This window comes from Leuciscus leuciscus (assembly GCF_965113295.1).
Source record: "Leuciscus leuciscus genome assembly, chromosome: 18".
NCBI lineage: Eukaryota > Metazoa > Chordata > Actinopteri > Cypriniformes > Leuciscidae > Leuciscus > Leuciscus leuciscus.
This window is the reverse complement of record NC_138742.1, coordinates 15,011,076-15,036,848: the sequence shown is the minus strand read 5'-3', so window position 1 is coordinate 15,036,848 and position 25,773 is coordinate 15,011,076. Positions and strand designations below refer to the sequence as shown.

General features: G+C 37.8%; 1 protein-coding gene across 10 annotated transcripts in view; it reads right to left on the bottom strand.

Annotated features, from left to right (window-relative positions):
- Positions 1 to 25,773, bottom strand: part of hspg2 (heparan sulfate proteoglycan 2) — a 106,473-nt gene that overhangs the window by 7,908 nt on the left and 72,792 nt on the right. For 6 of the 10 annotated variants that reach the window (XM_082145372.1, XM_082145378.1, XM_082145375.1 and 3 more), the window contains 33 exons: positions 25,313 to 25,413; positions 24,974 to 25,154; positions 21,966 to 22,025; positions 19,486 to 19,608; positions 18,391 to 18,543; positions 18,139 to 18,293; positions 17,916 to 17,993; positions 15,131 to 15,266; positions 14,996 to 15,049; positions 14,208 to 14,351; positions 13,969 to 14,103; positions 13,660 to 13,841; positions 13,377 to 13,572; positions 12,273 to 12,452; positions 10,700 to 10,960; positions 10,419 to 10,581; positions 9,177 to 9,274; positions 8,819 to 9,085; positions 8,516 to 8,628; positions 8,224 to 8,371; positions 7,746 to 7,862; positions 7,215 to 7,232; positions 5,878 to 5,962; positions 5,620 to 5,764; positions 5,421 to 5,523; positions 5,202 to 5,311; positions 4,765 to 4,873; positions 4,089 to 4,187; positions 3,778 to 3,999; positions 3,422 to 3,666; positions 3,155 to 3,326; positions 1,702 to 1,824; positions 516 to 572 (listed from right to left, as the gene is read on the bottom strand). In XM_082145372.1, the coding sequence (XP_082001498.1) occupies positions 516 to 572; positions 1,702 to 1,824; positions 3,155 to 3,326; positions 3,422 to 3,666; positions 3,778 to 3,999; positions 4,089 to 4,187; positions 4,765 to 4,873; positions 5,202 to 5,311; positions 5,421 to 5,523; positions 5,620 to 5,764; positions 5,878 to 5,962; positions 7,215 to 7,232; positions 7,746 to 7,862; positions 8,224 to 8,371; positions 8,516 to 8,628; positions 8,819 to 9,085; positions 9,177 to 9,274; positions 10,419 to 10,581; positions 10,700 to 10,960; positions 12,273 to 12,452; positions 13,377 to 13,572; positions 13,660 to 13,841; positions 13,969 to 14,103; positions 14,208 to 14,351; positions 14,996 to 15,049; positions 15,131 to 15,266; positions 17,916 to 17,993; positions 18,139 to 18,293; positions 18,391 to 18,543; positions 19,486 to 19,608; positions 21,966 to 22,025; positions 24,974 to 25,154; positions 25,313 to 25,413 (4,533 nt within the window). The remainder of the gene's footprint in view (positions 1 to 515; positions 573 to 1,701; positions 1,825 to 3,154; positions 3,327 to 3,421; positions 3,667 to 3,777; positions 4,000 to 4,088; positions 4,188 to 4,764; positions 4,874 to 5,201; positions 5,312 to 5,420; positions 5,524 to 5,619; positions 5,765 to 5,877; positions 5,963 to 7,214; positions 7,233 to 7,745; positions 7,863 to 8,223; positions 8,372 to 8,515; positions 8,629 to 8,818; positions 9,086 to 9,176; positions 9,275 to 10,418; positions 10,582 to 10,699; positions 10,961 to 12,272; positions 12,453 to 13,376; positions 13,573 to 13,659; positions 13,842 to 13,968; positions 14,104 to 14,207; positions 14,352 to 14,995; positions 15,050 to 15,130; positions 15,267 to 17,915; positions 17,994 to 18,138; positions 18,294 to 18,390; positions 18,544 to 19,485; positions 19,609 to 21,965; positions 22,026 to 24,973; positions 25,155 to 25,312; positions 25,414 to 25,773) is intronic. The other 4 variants (XM_082145379.1, XM_082145374.1, XM_082145381.1 and 1 more) reach the window with 4 other exon arrangements.

Genomic DNA, 25,773 nt, shown 5'->3' with positions numbered 1-25,773 from the left:
ACAGTGAAATATTATTACAATTTTTACAATAAATAATTTTCAGCAGCCATTACCCCAGTCTTCAGTGTCACATAACCCTTCAGACATTTTTTTTTACCCATTGACAAATAGTTTATGCTTAGATTTATGCTTAAAACTTGTAAAATAAACTTAATTCAAGATATTATCTGTAAAACCTTGTTTTAAGGTTGTTTTAAGTTACTTTTATTAGGATAATTTTAATAAGCATTTAAATCAACAACACTGAATAATAATAAAAAAATGCATTTAAATCAAGATGAATACATTTATCAGAAAGGTGCTTGACTTTGCTTCTGATGGTCCTAATGAAAGCTCTGTAAACAGACCCCTAAAATGCTTCACTTCCTGTATTGCTTGTTTCCCCCCCATTGTAGCCGTTTGTTGTTGTTGTTGTTGTTTTATTGGTGGTGTTAGATGGGCTGAGGAGGCCCTGAGGAGGACGCTCGCCCCTGGTTAGTGACGAGCGTGTCAGGCAGATTGCAGTCATACTGTACCATTTCCCCCACTACCCTCCAAATTCCACAGCGCCTCGGTGAAGCTGGACTCCTGCCCTGTGTGTGTGGGATATAGCCATGAGAGTGCAGGGGTGAGATACATTCACACGTGGCCTTTCACCGGCCAACACGCTACTGCTGGATGACGTACGGCAGCCTGACTGATGTCGATACGGTGCGTTATGGAGAACGGACAATTATTTCCCTATGGTGCCTTATGATGAATCACTTACAGCTGCGCTTCCGTCGAATGCTATGAAACTACAGAGAAATGTCTTTACTCCCACAGAGAAAGTGAATTCTGTTAAATGACAAATGAGGCAAACGGGGTGTAAAGAGACCTAATAAGAATATCAGTAAGAATAATAAAGCGATTTAGAGTCACATTGCACATATATTGGCGTTGGTTAGCTGCATGTTTATCTCATCTTAAATGACATTAAGACATGGAGAATGTAATGTAGAATAGTTGTATGGAACAGTGTTGTTATTGTTAACCAAAGCAAAAACTGTAAAATTATTTCCATTAACTGAGAAAAGCTGAAATAAGATATGTGAAATAAAATGCGTTTAAGCTGAATTACTAAAATTACTAAAAGTTACTAAATTACTAAATATTAAAAAACTAATAAATTACAAAAGCACATAGCAAAATTGCTAAAACTAAAACAATGATTAGAATGAAAACCATAAAATAAAATAAAAGATAATTGAGAATATGAATAAATACTATATGAATAATACTAAAATAACACTGGTATGGGAGACTTGGGCCCGAATAATTTTTGTGAATTCCCAAAACTAACATTTTGACATCATATTTTTTGCTCATACAGCTATTTGGGTCACAGCTGAATTGCATCTGTTCTATGAATCTTTTTTTTCTTCATGGCAATAACAGTGGACATGTACATTCGCTTTTATTGTGCCCAAGACTAAGGTTTGTAAAATAAAAGCGTACATTGATAAATATAATAACTAGCACCATTCTCCTCATAATATGTTCTTAATGATAAAGTTGATTGCATTACAATTATGTACAATAAAATGTAAAAATAAATGCAAAAAGTTAACAATATACCTACATTTGCAGCAATGCAAGTTGCTAATTGGAAGGCAAAGATCATATGCAAAAATATGCATTTTGCAAAACAATGTGTTAAACATCTAGCAGTTGTGAACTGACCTTTCTCACAGTGTCGGCCTGTGTAGCCGGCCAAACACACACAGTGGTTATTCACACAGCTGCCACCATTCTGGCACTGAGAAGAATCTCGACAGGTGTCCCTCACTATTTCACAACGGTCACCTGAAGAACACCAAAATATTGGGGGGAAAAAAGGAATAAAATCTGGATTAAATCATTCTTTGAAATAAAATTGAATAATGAGGATTTTCAGAGCCTTTGAACCATTAAAACATCCCGCAAGTTTCATAGCTTAAAACGTCCTGCTCATTATAAATAAAGCATTTAATCAAGGTCCAAAAAACAGCTTATTTTGATAATGTGATGTGACACGGGCAAATTCATTTTCATATAATTGCCTCCAGAGCGAGACATCGACAAATAGTTATACATCATCGCACCATAGGCCCCGCCCACTGGCATTCAGTTGCTTAATGGCTGACATTAGCCTACACTGGATGTGAGCATTGCATCACATCGTGTCAAAAGCAAATAGAACCCATTACAATCACTGACGCTGTTTACTCTGAATACAGTATACAGATGCACACTTGAGTCTGTCGACAACAGGACAAATGGAAGAGTGAAAGAACGTTCGTTTTAAACGCATCCAGTTTAAATGGCTCGTTTGCTTCTCTGTACAGACTTCAGAAGGATCCCTGGATTTAACAGTGTCACGGATCGCGCTGGACGATTATGTTTGTTCAGAGCATTTTGTTTTGGGAATGAGGCACAGTATAATGGAGAGTTCGCAAAGAAACTTTAGTTTTTAGCAGCCAACTGTATTATGACATCGCAAACCGTAAGTAAATGAGTTCATAATGCGTTGTCTGGATGGTTTTATATGGATTTTTTCAAAACACTCACATGCAATAGGGAGTGGGCATTGATATTTTTTCCTATTCATGAGGTCGCCAATCACAACAGTGGTAATTTGCTGACAAACCTTAAAGGAGCCACATATACAGTATATACACTGCCATTCAAAAGTTTGGGATTGGTGAGATTTTTTTATGTTTTTGAAAGAAGTCTCTTATACTCATCTCTTTTATTTGATTAAAAAATACAACAACAAAAAAAAAAAACTGTAAAATTGTTGAAATATTATTACAATTTAAAATAACTGTTTTCTATTTGAATATATTTTAAAATGTAATTTATTCCTGTGTTGGCAAAGCTGAATTTTCAGCATCATTACTCCAGTCTTCAGTGTCACATCACATTTTTTTGTGCAAAAAAACTTTATTAATATTATATGAAAATTTCAAGGAACATTAAAATAATTTTTAAAATCCATCCCTGATCCCTTTAAAATATATATAAAAAATACATTAAATATATATATATATATATATATATATATATATATATACATATACACACACTATTATTATATTATATTATATTATATTATATAAAGCCTCTGTACTTGAAAGTTGGTTGAGTAACTCACCCTCGTGTCCCTCAGGGCAGAGGCACTGGTACTCGTACTCAGCACTGGCCATACAAGTACCTCCATGTAGACAAGGCCTGCGGTCACATGGGCTGCCATCTTCACACTGGCTGATGGCACTGCTCTCAGTGAAGCTGTATGAGAGATCCACCTTCTTTCCATTAATGAAGACCTGTAAAGAAAAACAAAGCCAAAAGAAACTATTTCATTTCCAAACACGACTGTGGGCTGTAATGTAAACAACAATTCAATGCAATACATTCTCACCTCTCCTATGCATCCATCAAACAGCATGCTAACATTTGCAGGTTTGGGCAAGATGTCCATGCTGGGCACTCCTCCCAGATACATGGGTGTGTGGATATTAAGACCTTGAGCCTTGCCTGGAGACGACCTTGTGATCTCTCGTGCATGGTCCACCTTCAAGGAGCCGTCTTTATTGAGCCGTTCGGCCACCACACGATGCCATTGATCCAGAGACACGGGCTCTTGACTGCGCAGAACTGCTTGACCTGAGAGCACGGAAATGAAAATGTATTTAGCTTGAACTGGAAAGAAAGAAAATATATAATAAACAACAATTTGCAAAGAATATATCATGATTTGATTATCAGATCTCTCACCTGTACCAAGTTCATATCGGAACTCGACATGTCCATCTACCATAGATAACGTCACAAAGTCCTCCACTTTCATCTTTTTGCCTCCACTAAAGAACATCAACCCATCAAAATCCATGGGCTTAAACTCCATCTCGATGCGGAGGTCATTATGAATATTAGTGAGAGGAGGATATGCGATGTATGATACGTCTCCATCGAACAATGGTGTCGTTACCAGAGTACCTGCGATTGTTAAGAAGAGGGTAAGTGAGAACCACAGTTGACCTTAAGGTGCTCAGGGAACTTTAAATGTGAATGATATTGAGCTTTACCATCCATGCACTTCACTCCAGATTTTCCCAAGTGACAGCGGCAGTCATAGCCCAAACCACTGGGTCGGTTAATGCAGGTGGCATCTGGTCCACAGGCCTCTATTGCGGTTAACATCAATTTTTGGATATCACATTATGCACAACATTATGCACATAAATTATTAAAATATGCATAAAAAAACGTATGTGCTCAATTTAGGCAGACAATTTTTATCTGACGAGAAGACATTGCACCCCATCTCAAATGTTAATTTGGTCATTCTGAAATGCCTGAGTCAAAGTCTGTCTTTAAAATGGTTGGGTATAATTACTTCCCAGGACTGCCTCGCACGATTGCGTACCCAAACACCAGCACTCAGAACGCAAGATAACATGACAGCGTTTATTACATTTTGTCTGCGGTACAATTCATTTCTAGTGTATAAAGTGGCTTAGTTAGCAGCTTAATCAGTGGCTTCCTCTGCGGATTGCAGCAACTTACAGATATTTTGTGCCAATTTCTCAGGAAGTGACGATTTTTGTTCTTTTGAACATGGGATGGAAACAATGCTTTATTCACTGTTGTTTTATGTGATATTCAAATTTTGCGCACAAATTAAATTTGCAACTTTAGATGGAAACATAGCTTATGAAGCTAAGGAGGAGTGATGCTGATCCTGCTTTTAAAAATTCTGACCTGTGTGGCAGTGCGAGGAGGAGTGATGCTGGCAGTTGCTCCCTGTGAATCCTCTCTGGCAATTGCATTTGTAGAGACTGGCAACAGAATCCGCACACACTCCACCATTCTGAAACGCACACGTTACTTTAGGTAATCGGTTTTCACAGGTCAATAACACAAAAAAACATACACTGGCCCCAAAAAAGTTGGAGAAAAATCATATAAGACAAAAAAATGACAAGTATTTGACTTTATTCATTCAATCACTGTGGTTTGTGCCTACCTAGAAAAGTGACATTAGTCCTAAGGACTAGCATCACATGATACTTGATATTTTGTTTCTTCAGCCATAAAATTCACATATTTTTGTGTGACTTACACAGATGTCCAAATACCAAATACTGGGGTCACTGTGCATGCTGATTCAAAGAATAATTTTGTTTATAGGAGATTACCTGACATGGGCGGTCCTTGCATGTGGGACAATTCGAAACTCCAGTGGAATTTTTATCAAGGTCCTTGAAAATGATCTCATCACCTTGGATTATCAGCTGCTTGATACAGCCTTAAAGAAAGACAAAAACTCAGTGAAAGAAGGCTATTTATATGAAAGCTGCAACTGATACATTCCTATGAAATTCATATGGCACAGAATAACATAAGGGTTTTCTCACCAACAAACCCTGTCTTGAGGTCTGCAGTTTTAGCAAGCATGCTATAATTTGGATAACCGCCAACAAAAAGCTCCTCATTCAGATCCAGGCCCTTGAATTTTCCCTGCTCGGACACACAACATGTTTCCATTTGTTTAACTGCCATGATACCACCACAAAACAGCATATTAATTAGGGATATGGAGAGAGGAATATGCACCTGTGAGGTTCCATTTATAGGAGCTTCTCCATCCACAAAAAGAGAGCCCTGAGTCTGATTCCTATAGAGCTGCACTGTGTGAAACTCGCCCAGTTTAATGGCAGTAGGGTTACGAATAGTTGCCATCCCAGAGCCCACGTCAAACCTGTGGAAGAAAAATATGCACATTTGGAACATCACATCAAAAAGCCAACGTTATATCCAGTTTTAGAAGCAAAATGTTCTCTGAGATTGGTATAATATTGAAAGGTAATGCACCTGAATTCAGGGCGGCCGCCCACCAACCCAAAAGATATGAAGTCAGCTCCTGTGGTCTTCTTTTGTCCATTATAAATGATCATACCTGGACATGAAAGGAAAAGATAAGTCCAATGCGGTATTCACCCTACCTAACCATGGAGCTTGCCAAAGCACAAAGCCCTTTTTTAAACTGAAAGTAAAGCAGCATGCTGAGGGAAAAGCTGCTGCCATGTTCAGCATCTCACAATGCCAATCACTGCCAACGCAAGCCACATGCATGGGCACATGCCATGACTCTGCCCTGTCTCCATCACATGGGGTAGTACGGACCAGTGGCTCTCAACTGATAGGCTGCAAACCAAAAATTGGTACTGGTACTGTGCTGGATCACTGCTTGAGTTTCAAAAGCAAAACCTTTTGAGAACCACTGGTATAGATCGAGGGCATTAGTCAGCATTCAAAAGAACCATCGATGAGCTTGCTGAAACATAAGCTTCAGTTTTATTTCATGTAGGGATGCACAATATATTGTTACCATATTAGTTATCGGCAGATATTAGCAATTTTATATTTTATTGATAGGGCAGCACAATTTGGGGGAAAACTCTAATAGCAATTTTTGTGATATTTTATTTTGCAATAAAATATGAAATGCTGTGCTTGTTTAGAAGCCAAAATTTTCTATAAAATAATAATTTATTATTATTATAGTGACCGAGGTGGCCGTGCCCCCTCATAATTAATTTGCAGGCTTTGCAATTTGATAATCCCACTATGCAGTTGTATTTCTATTAATCGTGCAGCCCTATTTATTGGTATCTGTCGATATTGTATATTTAATTGTACATGCTCATTTTCGCATTTAGATTACCTTCGCCATCATTTAATGCTCACTTAAGTTTATCTTTAAAAACATTAATAATGATTAATTCAATAACACTGTTAAATGTAATCTTTAACAAATCTCAAAATAAATGCCATTTTTTAAAACTGTACATTAGAGTGTTGTGATACCTAAATTCTCTTGTAGAATCTAAAATGATTTATTTAATTTTTCCGGGTTTTTTAAAACTTCAAAAACCCCAACTTTGCACACATGCTGTATACTGTAAGTGTCACTAAAAGGTGTAAAAGCTTCAGTCGGTCCATGATAACGTTCCTGCATCATGCTGCAACCACCTCAATGAGAAGCAGAAGTGCCTTGATGGACATCATATCTATAGTCATGCCTGCATATGTTTATTAGGGCCATTCTAAGGGCCCAATGAGAGTATGCTGAGCTGCATTGCTGCATGGCATTATTAAATCTTGCAGAATGAGCACTCAGACACTCTCAGGCAAGCAAGCAGACTCACCGGCATACAAAATGAGCCCTTCATACCAAAGAGAGGTGAAGGAGGGTAAAGAACAAAAAAAATAATTGAGTTTACATACAAGGACTAAACATTTTAGAAACAGTGTGCCCTTCATATAGTACATGTAACACTGCTCATAACCTTTAAAGAGAAAGTTATTTAAAAAAAAAAAAAATCTCATGATTTTCCAAACCTGTATGACTTCCTTTCTTCGGTGGAACAAACAATTAGACATTTTGAAGAATCTTTAAGCAGGTGATTTGCATACAATAAGCCACAGTCATTATGAAAAAGACCAGCAGGAAGAATCTTCAAAATATAAATTTTTTTGTCTCAAAGATGAAACAAAGTAATGGAACAAGTTTGGAACAACATGAAGGTGAATAAATAATATAATTCTATTCTATTTTATTTCTATTTTCAACACTTCAACATAAAAAACATAGTTTTTTTAAAATAATGACAGCGAAATTAAAACTCTGTATATTTAAAACAGCTTTGGTGCAGTAAAATAGTTTTGAGGGACCTTACCATCAGCATTGTCTGGCTTGAAGGTCATTTTAATGCTGAATGCTTTGTAGGAGTTTTTGATGGTGGGCAGTGTGAGGTACGAGAGAGGCTCCTGGGTAAAGTAGGGCATCACTCTCTCTGAAAGACCACATGAACACAGACCGAATGTTAGAGAGACAAGCAGTAGAACATTTCAGAAAATCTTCAATGGAAGAAATATCTCATGAAAAACATTGTCTTGCTTGTGAATGTTTCCAAATATTCAATCTACAAGACACTCTGCAAGCACTCCGAAAGATAAGATAAAATATCTGCTGAATGACACTTAACCAGGTGTGCAATTCCTGTGAAGATGTGTAAGCAAACCTATACTTGTCTATTATCCAACCATACATGTGAAATCATTGCTGCCATCACAAAGCCACAATTACAGACAAGCAGTATTTCCACTTAAGACCTACACTGGATACTAACAGACTTGTATAATATATAAACCAACCATGAACATTGAGTCTGGTGAAGGCCTCAACTTTCCCCTGCTTATTAGCAGCTGTACACACATACGTTCCTGCATCTGAGTGTGTGACACCAGGGACTGTCAGGACATGTCCATCCTGTCTGCACTTAGAGGGTAACTCATTCTCCACCTGTAAGATGAGGACAAAGAATCACTTTCTGAACCATATTTAGAACTCTAAACAGGACTGACAACTGTAATATGCTGCTGAGTGAACATATGGGTTTAGGGTAAAAAAATTTGGTTGAGTTAAGCCATGAAACATAAGGGTTACCTTTGACCATATGATGGTTGGGACTGGGTATCCGGATGCGATGCAGGGCAAGATCGCATCAGAGCCAACTGTCACTTCCTTTGCCTCAGGCTGTGCAGCAATCTGAGGCAAGGCTACAAAGTGCACATGTTTTAGGATTCAGGGTTCAGTTTCACCCAAAGCATTTCCCTTTAATACTGTGCACTGCAATATGAGACTCCATTTGTAGGAGACCCTGAGCTTGATGTATATTTTACACAATACAAATTAAAACCAATGGCAAAAGAAACATCATAAACATCCTGGATATAATAATGTACTCACACTGGATATTAAGGACCACATGGGAATGCTCTGAGCCAACATTATTAGTGGCAGTGCAGCGGTACTGTCCTGAATCCGATTCGGTCACTTGATCAATCCTCAGGATGTTCCCCCTTATTTCCACGTGATCAGGAAGCGAGCCTCCCACTTTACTCCAGCGAACTGTGGGCTCGGGGTCACCGATCGCATGGCACTCAAACTCCACGGAGTTGCCCACCATCACCGTCTGTACTGACGTGCGCACGTTGATCTTCACTTTGGGTAGAGCTGAGAAGACAAAAAGCACAGTTAGCGGGTTTTTAAAGTCTAGTTAACCAAAGATTTGGAAACATATTGTATTTTGGATGTCATAAGGGACCTTGAATGGTGAGTTTAGCACTGTCCTGAGCCTGTCCAAACAGACTTGTAGCTCTGCAGGTGTAGATTCCCTCATTGCTTTGCTCAAGGTTCTCGATTCTGCACAAATAAGAACAAAGATTATGAATAAAGGATACACAGCATAATCATTTAAAGCATTAGGGGCACAAATATTATGTATTTTATTGTGAGAACTATCCCATATCCCATATCATATCTTCTATCCTATTAATATTATTTAACATAACATAAAGATAGCAAGGAATTAAGATTTTGTTAGAGTTCTAAAGTCTCATTTCAAAGATCTTGACTTTCTTGACTGTACCAACAATTAAATACAAAATTATTCAGCAATGTCATCAATGTGACATAATCAGTTGAACTTATATATAATTGCTAAACAATTTATTATAGTACACATACAGTAAAAATTAATGAAAAAAAAATGCTGTTCTTTTGTACTCTCTATTCATCAAAGAATCCTGATTTTATTTATTTTTTATCACAGTTTCCACGAACATATACAGCAGCACAACATTCATAACAATAAGATATGTTTCTTGAGCATAAAAACAGCATATTTATATAATTATAATTATTTCTGAAGGGTCATATGACACTGAAGAAGACTACTGAATCATATCCTATTTTATTTTACATCTGCACCCTTGTTTCCCATTCTGGTGTTTTTTTAATCTGAATTTTAATGTTAAAGGGTTAGTTTGCACAAAAATGAATCCCATATTTTACTCACCCTCAAGCCATCCTAGGTGTCTATGACTTTCAGCCAAACACAATCAGAGTTATATTAAAAAATATCCTGGCTCTTCATGCATCGGGTCAGAGGTCACCGTTCTGCCAGAACTCAATTCGCGTATGGCCCTTATCGGAAGCCAGTGATTATAGTTTATGAAAATATAAATATGGATATTTTTCTTACAAAAACTCATCGTTTCGCTTCAGAAGGCCTTTATTAACCCCCTGGAGCCGTGTGGAGCACTTTTATAATGGATGGATGTGCTTTTTGGACTTCAAAATCTAGGGTACCGTTCACTCTCATTATAAAGCTTGGAAGAGACCATATATCTCTGATAATTTTTCTCTGGTTGTGTATGGCTGAAAGAAGAAAGTCATATACACCTAGGATAGTTTGAGAGTGAGTAAATTATGGCATCGTTTTCCTTTTGGGGTGAACTAACTTTTTAAATGTTTGATAGTCAATGTTTATATCAGATAATGTCACCTGAGCACTCCATCTTTAATGTGATGATTTGGCGGAAGAACTCCTCCCTCCTTCAGCCACTCCATCTCAATCTGAGACCCTCCTTTAGCAGCACAGGTAAACTCCACAGCACTGCCCAGAGCCTTCACTTCCACCTGTGGGGACACTTTCACCGACAAGGGTGCTGCAGGACACAGGGGTCAGAGGTCAAGCTGAATGCCAGTGACAATTCATCTGATGATCACTTTGTGAGATTGAGAGAATGCATGATGTATGCATGATACTGAAATGACAACACTCACATCGGACAGAGACTTTGGCCAGCGCTTCACTCTTGCCAACTTTGTTGCTGGCCACACACTTGTATGATCCAGCATCGTTCTCCTTGGCCAGGTTGATCTGGAGGTCTCCTCCTTGCAGCTGAGCAGTAGGAGGCAAGCTGCCGTTGACCTTAGTCCACTCATAACGCAGGGGTGGGGTGCCATGGGCCAGGCACTGCAGTCGGACTACTTCACCCACTCGCACTGACACGTCATCGGGCAAGGAAGTGGCATAGGGTGGGGCTGCTCCGACCAAAGAAATGTCAGTTAGAGAATGTTGGATAATTACAGCTGGCTCATGTTAGAGAGCTTTACAAGAACAGGAAAACATGCTTCACACTTGTTTGAGGAATTTGGACAGCAGCTAAAATGTAAGAAAAGAAAAAAAAGGTTATGTATTCCAGTATAAATATCTAAACTAAAGCTAAATAAATCAAAATAAATGAACTTGTTTATCTAAAAAAATTGCAAGTACTGTACTTAAAAGATAAAAAAAAAAAAAAAATGTTTTGAGGATTTTAGTGTGTTTCCCCAACTGGCATCAAGTTTAAATCTCACATGAGGTAAGGTTTATGCATAAAACAGGAAAAAAAAGTTTGCCCATTAAAAATTAAAATAAATTAATTCCAAATATATTATCGTAAAAGTATTAATATCTTAAGAAATGTTAAAATTATGTACAATTATGTGTGTTTATGTGTTTAGATTAGTTTTTCTGGCAAACAAGACCAAATATTGAATGAGAATATAATTTATTGTTTTTATTTATTTATTTATTATTATTTATTTATTATTAATACTCGAATATAATTGTTATATTCGCATACCTACCCCAAAGTGATAAAATAAAATAAAATTCTTTATCAAAATTTATAAGGAAAGACCAGTACTTTGTTTCGCACATATATTCAAACGCACATAACTTTAGAACCAATTCTTAATGCTCATGTGAACGCCATCAGCGTTTATCACCGGTTCGCGTTTAAAGTCTGTGTAGAGAGAATGGTGTCGTCTTGGCGGCCCCTAATTTAATAACAAATGATCTTTGCGACGGAAGCGAATCAATCAAAACTAACTTTAGCTGGAAAATAACTATTAAAGAACCGCAATAAAGCCAAAACAATCTCTGTTACCTTAAATTATACGTTTATCTCTGTATAGCTGCTTTGAAACAATCTACATTGTTAAAAGCACTATATAAATGAAAATGACTTGACTTGACTTGGTACCCTGTTTTTTGGCCTGGGCATTGGTAATGATCATGACAGAATTGTCGGGACTAATCTTTACGTTATCTACAGGACAAACAAACAAACAAAAAAAGTGATGATAAATATCTAAATGTTTGACATGGTCTCCAATTTGTTGCATGCATAATATATGATTTTCAATATTTATTCTCTTAAGTCTAAATACAGTATACGATTTTGAGGGATATTTTTACTTGAAAACAAAGCATAATATTATATTGAAGTGTAAAATAATAATGTTTGTATATGTGCATCAGGTGAACAAGGAAAACAAATGATCATCTCTATGAATGAATAAAGCTCACTGTCGACTTCCAGCATGATGGTGACTTCACTGGTGCCCATGTGGTTAGTGGCATTGCAGACATATTGACCAGAGTCCTGACGGCCCACATTAGGTAAGACCAGGCTGTTGTCGACTATCTTGTGTCTCCAAGGCAGAGAAGACCGTTCTTTAGACCATGTGATTGTAGGCTTTGGGAATCCTTTAGGTAAGATGCAAGAGCTTTAAGGCACACTCTTTAATTTAGATGTATTTATGGGTTTTAAAGGGATAGTTCACTTTGAAATTAATTTTTGGTATGTTTTAGCTTACCTCAAGGGCATCCAAGATGTAGGTGTCTTTTTTTCCGCAGTAGTTTCAATTTTGATATTTTTAGGTCAAACCGTTCTTGTCTGTCAGTCATATAATGCAGGTCTATGGTCATTATCTCAAAACACAAGCACAGAGTCCAAATTAAAACAATTCCCCGTCGTCCAAATTAAACAATTCCCCATCGTAAGTACACATTGATGGCCTAAGACACGAAACGAGCGGTTTGTGTGAGAAAACGAACAGTATTTATATCGTTTTTACCGCTTATACACAGCCATGTCGAAGTGATCTGATCTGACGTGTACGCAGACTGGTGCATAGATATATACACTAGATGTCGCCTTAAAGACATTCGTTCCAATGAACTGCCGTAGACAAGGCGACATCTAGTGTGTATATATCTATGCACCAGTCTGCGCACACGTCAGATCAGATCACTCGGACATGGCTGTGTATAAGAGGTAAAAACGATATAAATACTGTTCGTTTTCTCACACAAACCGCTCGTTTCGTGTCTTAGGCTATCAATGTGTACTTACGATGGGGAATTGTTTAATTTGGACGACGGGGAATTGTTTTAATTTGGACTTCTCTGTGCATGCTCTTTGAGGCGGTGACCATAGACCTGCATTATATGACTGACAGACAAGAACGGTTTGACCTAAAAATATCAAAATTGAAACTACTGCGGAAAAAAAGACACCTACATCTTGGATGCCCTTGAGGTAAGCTAAAACATACCAAAAATAAATTTCAAAGTGAACTATCCCTTTAACCATCCTAACTGTCAAATGCTGCCTATGGTTGCACCTACCATGGGCATCACAATGAAGAGTGGCAGTTGACCCTTCTACCACAACTGTCAAAGGCTCACGGACGCTGGCACGGGGAACAGTTGGCACCAGAGCCCCTCCTTCTACAAACACCTCTACACGAGTCTCAGTCGTGCCCTGGTTATTCTGTGCTATGCACACATATGTGCCACTGTCTTCTGGCCGTGCAACTAAGACCTGAACATAGAATGAAACTCTCTGATTAACATACAGAGGCAAATGATTCTGTAAACAACAACGGCTTGACTACAAACAGCCCATAACCTGCATGACAGCACTGGTATCGGCAGGCACAGGGCTGCTCAGCATCGTCCTGCGGTTGTTGTCCAATCTGTGCCATCTCACAGAGGGTCTTGGCTCTCCAGCGGCCTGGCATTCGAGATTGATGGGATCGCCGACCCTGACTCGCACTGGTCCTGCAGGGGTCACTACAGCCTTAGGAGATTCTAAGAATGAAATCACACAAAAGTATAAGAGAATGGAGCAACAAAAGTATCTGAACAGAAATCCAAAAACCTCTAGTGCCCCTCCTACCATCTTTTCTTTTGAAAATTGCATTAAATGTTGCTATACCTCTCACAATGAGCGACACAAAGCTGTGAGTCATTCCGAACAAGTTGCTGGCCACACAGCGATAGGTGCCCTGGTTTTTGGCCTGGGCATTGGTAATGGTCATGACAGAATTGTCGGGACCAAGCTTCACGTTATCTAATGAACAAAAAGAACAAAAAAAAAAACATAAGCAAAATCATTAATATTCAGGTATCATCTTTTTAATTACAATGACATAACAGTGAATTGCAGCAGTGTACCTGAAAGAGGCTGGTTGTTGGTGGGTTTCCACTCCAAGCGCACCGGCTGGGCTCCGCTGTGAACCCGGCACCTGAAGCTCGCCGACTCGCCCTGCTTCACTGCTGCGCTATGTGGCTCAATGGAGATAATGGGGCTCTGGAGGCCTACTCCAAAATCACACCACAAAAAACAGTGAGCACATATTGCACACAATATGGGGGGGGGGGGGGGTTAGTGACCTCAGTAGTGACCTCTTCCTGTCATATTAGTTCTGTAGCAAATAAAGTCATATTTGATGAACACAAATCAGCCTTAAAAAATACAGAATGTAAAGAAAGCACTCCCAACAATAACTCTATCAATATACATACAGTAGCTGTATAATCTAAAACAGGCAACGGCCAATTACTTATAATTATTTCTCTCTGATTGTGTATTGTGTTATGATATCTTATGCATTATATCAGATAATTACAAATTTAATGTTGATTTGGTTTTATAAGTAACAGTTATAATGGTTCAGAATGTGAAGCAATTTGAGTTAATTGATTTGGCATAACATTCCCTCATATATGTAAAACAAAAAAATGAAATTAATTTCTGACAGTCACTGGGACACATTAAGAGAAGAATAGGCTTGAAAAATAAGTTATCTTTTGACACAATTCACGGAAAACCAAAATACGAGGATAGGCGAGTCAAGGCGACACATTATGGAACAGCCTCTGCCTAAATAATAGCTTTTGATTAATGCAGTTCTTGATGGACATTGACACACTCCTGTTTGTCATCAATGAAGAGGACTCACGAGAGGAGCTGGCAACAGAGGGTGGGATGGTGCCTCCAGAGGGGATGATTTCACCTGATCAATGAGAGAGGACAATATTAAAATTATATCCTATAAAAAACGTTAGTGTAAAATTAGTTTGATGCTTTGCCTCACCTCTTTTAACAAAGACCTCAATATAAGCTTCTGAGGAACCAACAGTGTTGGTTCCAACACAGAGATATGTGCCTGCATCAGATGACCTGACATTGGGTACGACGAGAGTGCCGATGTCAGTGCGCTCCATACGGGCCTGAGGAGGATATGCATATATGGATATTTCAGGACCATTTTAGAAATTATTACTGCAATGCACATTTTTTTTCCGTGCAAAGTTGCTTTGAAATAATGTACATTGTAAAAAGTGCTAAATATAAAACATTGAGAAGATTTATTATGTGAACATCAACAAAGTGTGTTTGTAGTGCAGTGGTAGCGGAATAAACATCAAAATCAACAACAGAAGACAAGTTTTGTACTCATTACTTACCTTGCTTTGGTAAGACTCACATTACACTAAATAATACAGTTTAAATACATTCATATATTTCCTGCAAATACACTTTTAAAAAATAGTTTCATTGTTTAGCATTTTAGTAATTTACATGATTTTTGTTATGAGGCTATCACCGTGTCCAGACCAAGACTAGCGGCAAACTGAACGCGGGAAAAAATGAAAAAAGGCATGACGAGACAGAATCACTCACAAAAGTAGCCAATCAGAACAGTTCTCTCATGTTCTCGCACTCGCACCGCGCTGCAGCTGACAACAGCAAAACACAAACTTCAGTGATAATTCACTATTCAATATTTTTCGTGGAACAGTTTTATTTTTAACAATTAGTTTTACCATTTACAGTGTATAATATCCGATTCTAAACTTCCACAATCAGTCTCACATCTTCCATGTCTGATGATTAATTAAAGTGACCATGAAATCAATTCTTTTTTTTTTTCATGGAATATTGCAGTATTTATTAAAATTTTAATGATTTATACGTGCTCATCATTACTTTTCTTAAAATGCATGTGCCCTCGTAATCTTTAATCAAAATAGTTTCCCCTCCCTCTTCTCTGATGATGTGTTTTTCGGCACAAAGGTGGGACAAGCTCACATGAGACCACAGCAATAGCAAACCACAATGATCAAATCAATTCCCAATGGACAAAATCAAGTCCTGCCCTACATTTTTTCTTGTTCAAAAAGCCATTTAACTTGGATACACTGTCATGCTGCGTCCCAATTCGCATACTATCCATCCTAAATAGTATTCGAAATTAGAATTAGTGTGTCCCAAATCGTAGTATTTTGAAATGAGCATTCCAAATATCCTCGGATTGGTCTACTTTTTCCAGTTGGAGAGAACTATTTGTATCCAATGAGGTTCCATCGTGGGCAGGGCTACCCGGCACGACACCACAGAAACGGCAAACGCCTGGAAAAATGTAATGTAAATTGGTTGAAGCTTGGCGCATCTGGTTAAGGCACGGTGTAATTTTTCACGCCTCATAACATTGTTATTAATTATGGGTGTTACATTTATGGTGCTACAGGTCTATATGAGCAGATGATTAAACTGCCATTACCTGTAATTGATTAATGGCGTTGGTGAGGCTGATTATTTCACAAAACGAGACACATAGTAACAGTGGACGGTTAAAGCAGCTAGCGGCTACACAACATCTACATACTTATCCAGAACAGCAAATCAACCTTAAAAAGTAAACATATTAACATTTTCTCAGTTTTATAAGGATTTATCCACCTTATTTTTAATGTAAGAGCGAGTGTGAAACATTTCGGCTGTCATCCGAAATATATGTCATTATAAAGAGCTCGCAAAATGAAAACTTATACACAGAACCAGAAGATTGGGCTCTTTTTCTTCTAGTTATCTCAGAAGTCTTGCATATTCACAGAAAATAGCTTACTTTAGCATTGCAAAATAACGTTGGATAGATGATTCAGATTCATGAATGTATATGTTTATAGCTAATGGCAAAGAATCTCTAAAACTCTAAGTTACATCTGTAAACTACATAACTGTATTCAGAGGGGAGGGGGTGATGTTTTATATCCAGGAGCAAAGCCGCTTAACTCTGATCTAGTGAAGCGTGGCAGCAGTAGAGCTGGGATGGGGCAGGCTTGGTTGAATGAGTGTCTGAAACCATTCACAAATTTTCAAAGCGGCCCATTTGCTAGAGCACACAGAATTTCTGCATGGCCGCACGGAAGACCTGAGCACACCCTGGGAAAAGCTGACACAATGCAGCAATGCTCTTAGGCAGAACAAACCAGCCCACAAAGACACAAGGTACGCAAGACACCAAAGCCCTCCAGCGGCATTGGACAGGTCATCCATGTCTCATATCTCGAATAACCCAAATCTAACGGTGCAAAAGCATGTACAGTGAGGTTCAAAGGAATGGGTCCGATTGAGATATTGCTTCTGTTTGGCTTTTTATTTAGCAATTTTTCCAATTTGAATACATTTTTAATCAGGATAACAATTTGAGTGAAAAGTTTAATTGTAAATTTCGCTATTTGGTTTGTCCTGTCTTTGCTTTAATGACAGGACCACTTGTTTTCATTTTACATCACAATGTGTTTATTTCCAGGTTCAGACTTTGAATTTTGAAATCAATGTCGACTTTTGTACCACACTGCATATGCTGTACGCCTCGAGAACTATAACCACCACATTCAGTTAACTGTGCATACTAAGATCTGTTTGTTCTAACAGAAGTAATCTGTAATGATTATTTCTTTGCTAAAAATCTAATGGATGTCACATGAATAAATAAATGATCATGCAGTTAGTTCACAGATTTTGGTGAGGGTGAGTGAAGCGAGACAGGTGGGATGGGACGCGTGAGACAGACATCAGACAGATGGACAGACCTGTAGCTCCTCAATACGTCTCTGTAACACATCGAGACTGTTGCTTTTAAACTGATGGAAACCGTGAGAAGGAATTGCCTGAACAAACACCAAGACACAGGATGAAACAGAAAGAAAAACTCAAAGGAAGGAAAAAACAAGGCAAAATATGACCAATGTCACAACCCTAAAAATCGTAATTGAGTAATAGGATAAATGACAACAGGAGGAATCTGTTTCTCACCTGTGGCGGCAGTGAACCACCTCTCTTCTTCCATGTGAGGGCAGGGGTGGGACTGCCAACGGCCCTGCAGTACAACCGTAAAGTCTCACCCTCGTGAATTTCCACCCGTGGAGGGCTCACTTGAACGTTTGGCAGACCGTGAGGTTGACTTGTACCTGAAACATCAGTTAAAAAGTAGAGAAGAACTCACTCACCATATTCAGGAACTTGTTACACTATAAATCTTGAAATATTCCTGTGTAGGACATGTACTTTGAACACGGAGAACTCCTCGGGATGTGTGCTCGCCATGCGTGTTCAGGGCCTTGCAGAAGTACTCGCCCTCATCCGAGCGATCCACAGACGGGATGGTCAGCAGCCCGTTACGAATGACGGCTTTTGAGCTGATTTGTTTCCCGGAACCTCCTAAAAAAAAAAAAAAAAACATATTATAAGACAGATTTCCAGGAGTCATTTGAAGGAATAGTTGATGTGATGCGTGTATACATGACACACCATCAACAAACTATTTTAAATAAGGACATATTCTTCAATCAACATCCTTGCTGGACAACATTCTAAATTATCAATCTGATTTTAAGGATTAGGGAAAGAAAAACGATTTTTTTCTTGGCTTCTACTCAGAACATTCAGTCTCCTTGTGAAAAATACGTTTTTTTTATTTTATTATTAAATTCCAGATCATTTAATGAAATAAAAGGCCACTTAAGTGTACTGAAAGAGAGTACACTGTTATGGCTATGCTTCTTAACACTTTGGTAGACTTAAAAAGCACAATTTCTAATAATGTCCAAATAAAATGTGAAATAATGTGTTTATCATGCTTTAAAGTACACTTATCTTGATGTGTTGACTAATACACTAAAAGCACATGTAAGTACCTGATTATAATTTTAACTGTTGTGTTAGTAAATATAATTAAAGTTAATGTTTAATTTGCAACTTCATCATAATGTGCAATTACAAATATATTTAAACAAAAGTTTTCATATAAATTATAAAGGATATTTAATTTACCATAAATGCTTGTCAGCACATTCAGCAGTATATTTACATACAAAAGATGTACATGAGTGGGTCAAAATCACTTGTAAGTTTAACTAAACTATTTTCATTTAATTGCAAATAAATCCAGAAACATTGTATTAATTTCACACTTAAGTATAAAAAGTGTTTTATTTACACAAGTTATCTTTGTAAAAGTTGATTTCTTTTTCACTTCTTTGGGGTTTTCCAGGAATGTTGTTTCAGGACCAACATAAGATGTCAAACATGTCCTACTTGACATAACCATGGTGACCACGTATTAATATATGCATTTGTTTTCTCAAAAGTAGATTGGCTCACCTATCCATTCCACAGCAGGGGTGGGGTTGCCGGTCACTGAGCAGCGGAACTCTACCCGCTGGCCCTGTTGGACTGTCAGCACAGGTGGATTGACTGTGGCCACCGGCTGGGACCCTTCAGTAGCTACAGTGAGGTAGAAACCAGTTAATTACGGACAGGAGTAGGGCCCTCCAAACTGGAGTACCATTCATTACCCATTCAGAACAGACCTCACCCTCTCTCAATGACGGAAGTGGTCAAGAACATTTTCAGTGGAATGAATTTTTCATTTATTGTCAAAACGGTAGACAATTTAAATCTTGCTTTATCGTCTTTATTATGTTATTACAAAAAAGGCAAATGGGTGAAATGCGAGATAAGAGTTTACATAATTTACAGTAAGAAAGGTCTGTTTGTGAGAGCGTTCATGAAGTGATAGTGGTGTGACAGCGTATGCGGCATGTGTCTGGCTGCCAGAGCTGATGGTCAAGTCATGTCTCGTGGCAGCCAGCTTGAGGAGATGAGAAGCGGCAGACAGGGCTTGGCAGGGCGAGGCCCTCACTGCTGTCTGTGCCAACTTGGTTGGATGCCAAGCCCTCGATCTACATGGATTCCAGGGCAACAGAGCAAAAGAAAGCTTTCTTTCACCAACTAGGGCGGACTACTGGTCTGTGTAAGCTCTGTGTTAAGCTCCGGTCTGCTTCTCAGTGACTGAACAGTGCTCATTTAGCTGTCCTGGCATTTAGAGCGTTGGTTTTTTCCATGATGGGCTCCTGGATGGAGTTCCTATTTTGGTCCATAACTCAAAAAACTACTTTTAATTCTATGCATTTTGAGATCTACGTACTCACCCATCTATACTGTATGTATACACATCCATCCACCCACCAACCAACCATCTAGCTAGCTGTCTGTCTACTGCATCCATCTACCCAACCATCTATCAGTCTACACATTTACCCATCCATCTATCTATGTATTGACCCAACCACATAGTGCTCTACCTACCCATCTACTCCAATATCTATCCACCTATCTACAGTTATCCATCTACCCACTCAACTATCAGTTTGTCTACCTAACCATTTACAGAACTTATCTACCAACCCAGCCATCTATTTTTCAACATCAATCTGCACCATCTATCCATACATCTAGCTGTCTTCCCACCTATCTGTCAATCTACTCATCTATCTACCCACCCACCTCTCAGTCTATTTGTCCACCCAAACATTTAGCTGTCTATCCACCTATCTTCTCATGTATCTACCAACCCATCTCTCGGTCTACACATCTAGCCATCTACTTATCTACCCACTCATCTCATTTAGCTATCTTCGCTCCCAACTATATCAGTAACTGTATTTGTCTTTACAAACCCCCATCTATTTATCTTTCTACACAGCCATCTACTCATATCTACAATATCTACCTACCTATACCCCCTCTACCAAGTTTCTATCTACCCCTCAACTATTAACCATTTCTATACCAATCCATCTATCCACCCATGTGCTCATATATCCCGTTTACCACATCCATCTATTGATCTACACAGCCATCTACTCATCTATCTACAATATCCACCTACCTGTACCCCCTCTATCTCCTGTTTCTATCTACCCCTCAACTATAAACCATTTCTCTACCAATCCATCTATCCACCCATGTGCTCATATATCCCGTTTACCATATCCATCTATTTATCTACCCACCCTCTCATCCATTAATTATCAAAGATTATGTAAATGCATACTATGGTGAAACCATCTTTTAAAGAGTGTAAATACAATTGTATAAATTGCTCTTAACACAAGATTGAGAGAGCCAAGGTCAGTGCACTGGAAATGTATGCATGGCTGATGATAATTATAATTATGAATGAGTCACAGTATGATTTTTGAAGAACAATGGATGTTGTTTGGTATCCTATATACCTCAACATAGTCTTGCATATCAAAAGGATGATACTGGGCTGATGAAATGTGTTGGGAACCCCTCTCTGTTAGGTAACAAGTGCGATGTTTGTTAGTTTGGTCACATATAACATGCATTTTGGAGAACAACCTAACCAATCTGATAATGAACTGGTCTTGAGTACCAAGACATCTCCGTGTTAGACTTTAATTACTAATAAAATAAGAATCATACAAGACACTTCAGCAACAGAGAGAAGTCCCCATTTGTGCAAGCATGCAGCTTCCCTGTTTCAATGGACCCATATGGGCCATGAAAGCTTAGCCAGATCAAGTAATGCGCATGTGTACAACTCAACAACCTATATATGGGGAAAATGTGTCCATGATCAGGATTAATATTTCAAATAACATAAAAAATTGGTGGTTACAAAGCTATTTTTGTGACATATTAGCACTGTGCTTGTAGTTTGTAGGTTGCACCAGGGCACTACTTGATATGGTAAAAGCATGCAGGCCGAGAAGATTGCATGCGTAAAAAATGGGTCCCTCCAGGCCTGGAGGGAGAGAACCAAGTGGACTTACGCTTTCTATGTCCTTCAAACATCTCATAGGCTGTGAAAAACATCTGTGACTGAGAAGCCTCTGTGAATGATGGACAGGTAGATACTGTCAAGTGAGACTCCAGAGGGTTTTGTGAGAGTGGCGCACTGGTGACCCCAAGCATTTCAATGTGATTTAAAGCATATGCCACAACTCAAAAACTTCTCAGAAGCTGCAGAACTTTTGTTTGTTCTGTGTTAAAATAACACTTTTATTGTGTTGCACTGGTGCCGTGAAATTATACTTTAATTATTTTGATGGGTGGGGACTAAATTATTCTCACCTAGATAGGTGTCTCTAGATAGGTTTCAACAAGCTTACATATTATATTTCCATGGAAATAAAACAAGTTTTAACAGGCAGCTTTACCAATGTCTCTCAAAATGCCTGAGGTTGATATCATTCATGCCAATTACACCAGTATTTGTCAAATCTAAAAACATTTCAAAACAGAAGAAAATAATGTCTCAGATATGACACTCAATCATTTTACCTTTTATATCTGAACTTTTGACTGATATATTCAGTACATAAAGATTATTTGTACAAGGAAGCTTCTCGTTGGCTTTTTAGTCATGCAAATTAAGTTCTTCCCAAATACACCATTATGCTCCAGTATCATAGATTTACAGAACCTGTTACAGTATGTGAGATTACAGTCAATGGTGGAAAAGTTGATTAATAGTTGCTGTAAAATGCCAAGGAATAGTTCGCCCCATTAAGAATCAATGAGGGCACTGAGTTTTCCTATTGAAAAATCAATGCACATTTAGAAGACATTTTAAACTGAGTGTAAGGTAAGCACTCTCTGTATAATTAAAAGAGTAGTGGAGGAAACAGCACTCAGACAAAATCAAAGCATGCAGGTTAGTATTAGAACACATCACATGTAAAAGCTTTACCTCGGCATAAACACATATATATATATTTTTTTTAAATACAGCTTGTGATTGATAGAAGCCTACCATAGGATTTTAGTTTCAGTTTCATTCCATAAAGCGATTGTGTTTTACCTGTTATTCTTTTAATATGTTCACCATTTAAAGAAAAAATTTGTACATACATTTCACAGTTTAGACAAATAAAATACAATGGAATCAATGTAAAAAAAAAAAATCATCTTTTCTCAAGATGCAGCACCATTTCAGAAATGTACAAAATTAAATATTGCTTTAATTAAGGAAATAACTGATATTCACCTATATGCTTAATTAAAAAGAAATAAAGAACAAGTTATAAAGCACCATTCTAGTGTACAGCATAGATAATGAATAAGAACAAAAACAATAAAAAAAAAAAGCATGAAAAATGTATGAAGTCTGTTATTTCATACACATACAACCTTAAAGTCAGCATAAACATCCTTTCAGCCATATCACTCGCTGTGTTTGTAAATGTAAGCCGTTATTTTATTTTACAGTAGTTTGTCAAACAAGTCAAAATAAATATGTTCTAAACAATATCACTGTTGGCAACATTTGGAAGTCATTATCTATGAAATGTCTTTATTTAATACTACTACTACTAAATATAACTGAAGAGTTTAGAACAGTACAAAACCTGTCTGAAGCAACTTGAAATGGAAAATATGACACTCATGGATAAAGTCAACATTCAAACTACTGCACTATTAATAGCACCATTTTCAAATACAAATTTGAAAAACATTTCCATTACAAAATAGAGATGGAATCACATCTTGGAGTCGGGAACGGGATTGCACTTGCAGTCCTTTTGGCAGACGGGTCCCAGTTTCTACAATTATGACACCTCCCTACCTCATAACCCACTATCCCCAAAAGACCACCTCAGGAGGGAAATGACAGTAAACATGCTCGGAAATTAAGACAAAAATCCCCCGCTAGTGAGAAGACTGACACAGAACCACCACCATGACAACACCCAATTACACCAGCAGCTGATTTCACTGACCACTACGCATGAACAAGATGCATATGAGACTGGAGGTTAGAAAAATGACTAGGCCTTATTCATCAAACACAAGAAGAATTAATTTCTGTGCAAATTGTACATAAATCCATTTTAATGTATTTTAGTATTCAATTCAATGTGACTATTTGTGTAAAAAAATTTACAAAAAAAAAGATTTTACACAGAAATTTGTTCTTATATTTCATGAATAATAGCAATGTACAAATTAGCATTTCTATGTAAATAATTTTAACGTAAAAAGTAGCACTGAATTTAATTCAACAATTTACATTTAAATAGATTAATGAACAATTCACACAACATTTGTTGTGCTCATGTTTTATTGTACAATAGCACAAAATTATAAATTGAAAAAAATGTATATCAAACGTTTAATATGACTAAACTTGCCGTCAGTCTTCAGGGGGTCACTACAGGTCATCTGTTTGCTTTAATATGCGAGTCACATAACAAACAAAAAAAATCATTATGGGAATTTATGAGTTGTCCTAATTAAAAAAGAATATAGAAGAGCAAAATTTCCAATACTCATAACCCCAAAAGGCTTAAAAATATACATTTTGCTCAAGATATTAGCTTGCAACAGCCATGATGGGAAAAAAGAAATGATCATGAATTTGTATTGAGAAAAATAAATAATTTCAGGTGCTGGATTAGTCTTGATTGACAATATTTTCTTTGAGTACAAAATTTTATATATCTGAGTTTTGCTTTTCTTAACCATTCACAAGCTGTATCATTTTGTCTGGCGTAAAGATTTTACATTGGCCACACGAAAAGCCATTATGTAAGTGGAAAAAAACAAACAGAAAACTCAGCAAGTAAATCAAAAAGCTACATTTTTGATTAACGCAATAATTTAAACACTAAAAGAAGGGTTAGCCATGCTGTTGTCCATAAGACAGAGCAGAATTTGGCACAAACAACACAATGGACAAAACAATAGGGCAAAGAGGTAAGCAAAGAGACATGCAGCTTGAGAAAGACTGAAAAACTAGAAGGCAGGGAGGTTAAGAGGATGAGGCGCCATCACAAACCTGGGACATAGAGGAGAGCTGTGCCCTCATCCATGCCTAACATATTGGAGCCTGTGCAAACATAGTTGCCTGCGTCCTCAGGCTGCACGTTCTGAATGGTCAGGATTCCATTGAAATCCATGGCTCGGTTAGGCAGCTTGACTTTGCCTTTGCGGGTCCAAACCAGGGTGTACGCTGGCAGCTATGAGAGAAGCACATGTCCGCAAATATTTTCACTTACAGTCATTCATACTTGCAGCCAAATATTGCTCTCTCTCTCTCTCTCTGTCCATCTGTTTTAGAAGTCAGGAAGGCTGAGGTTATGTCTGTAATGGATGTGTGAGCAGAAGACATTCATACCTTGCTTTTGGCTGTGCAGATGAAGCTCACTGTAGATCCCACCGTCACACTCTGCGCTTTGGGCTCCTCGATAAACACTTCAATAGGTTTGGATGGTAAGGCTGGTGAGGGAAAAGGGGTTTGACGATCAAGAGATACGATTTTTTTCTTCTTCTCTTTTTACCAATGGTGACCACAAAAATCCCAAATAAAAAATATTTATAAATTAAAATTATTAAATAAGAACATTTTTTGATTGGCTAAAACTATGGAGCCACAAACAGGGCCTAAAATTAATACTCGGCAAGCACCAAATGTGCTATTAATCAGCGTTGGCGAGTATATGAAACCGTGTCAATCGCTAGTTGGCCGGTAACCTTTTTATGAATTCTAACAATGCAAAACTGTGAGAACATGAACATGGACAAATGTGAACGACAGTGCTGCATCGTCACGAAAGTTTAAGCCTTGGCAATTTAAAT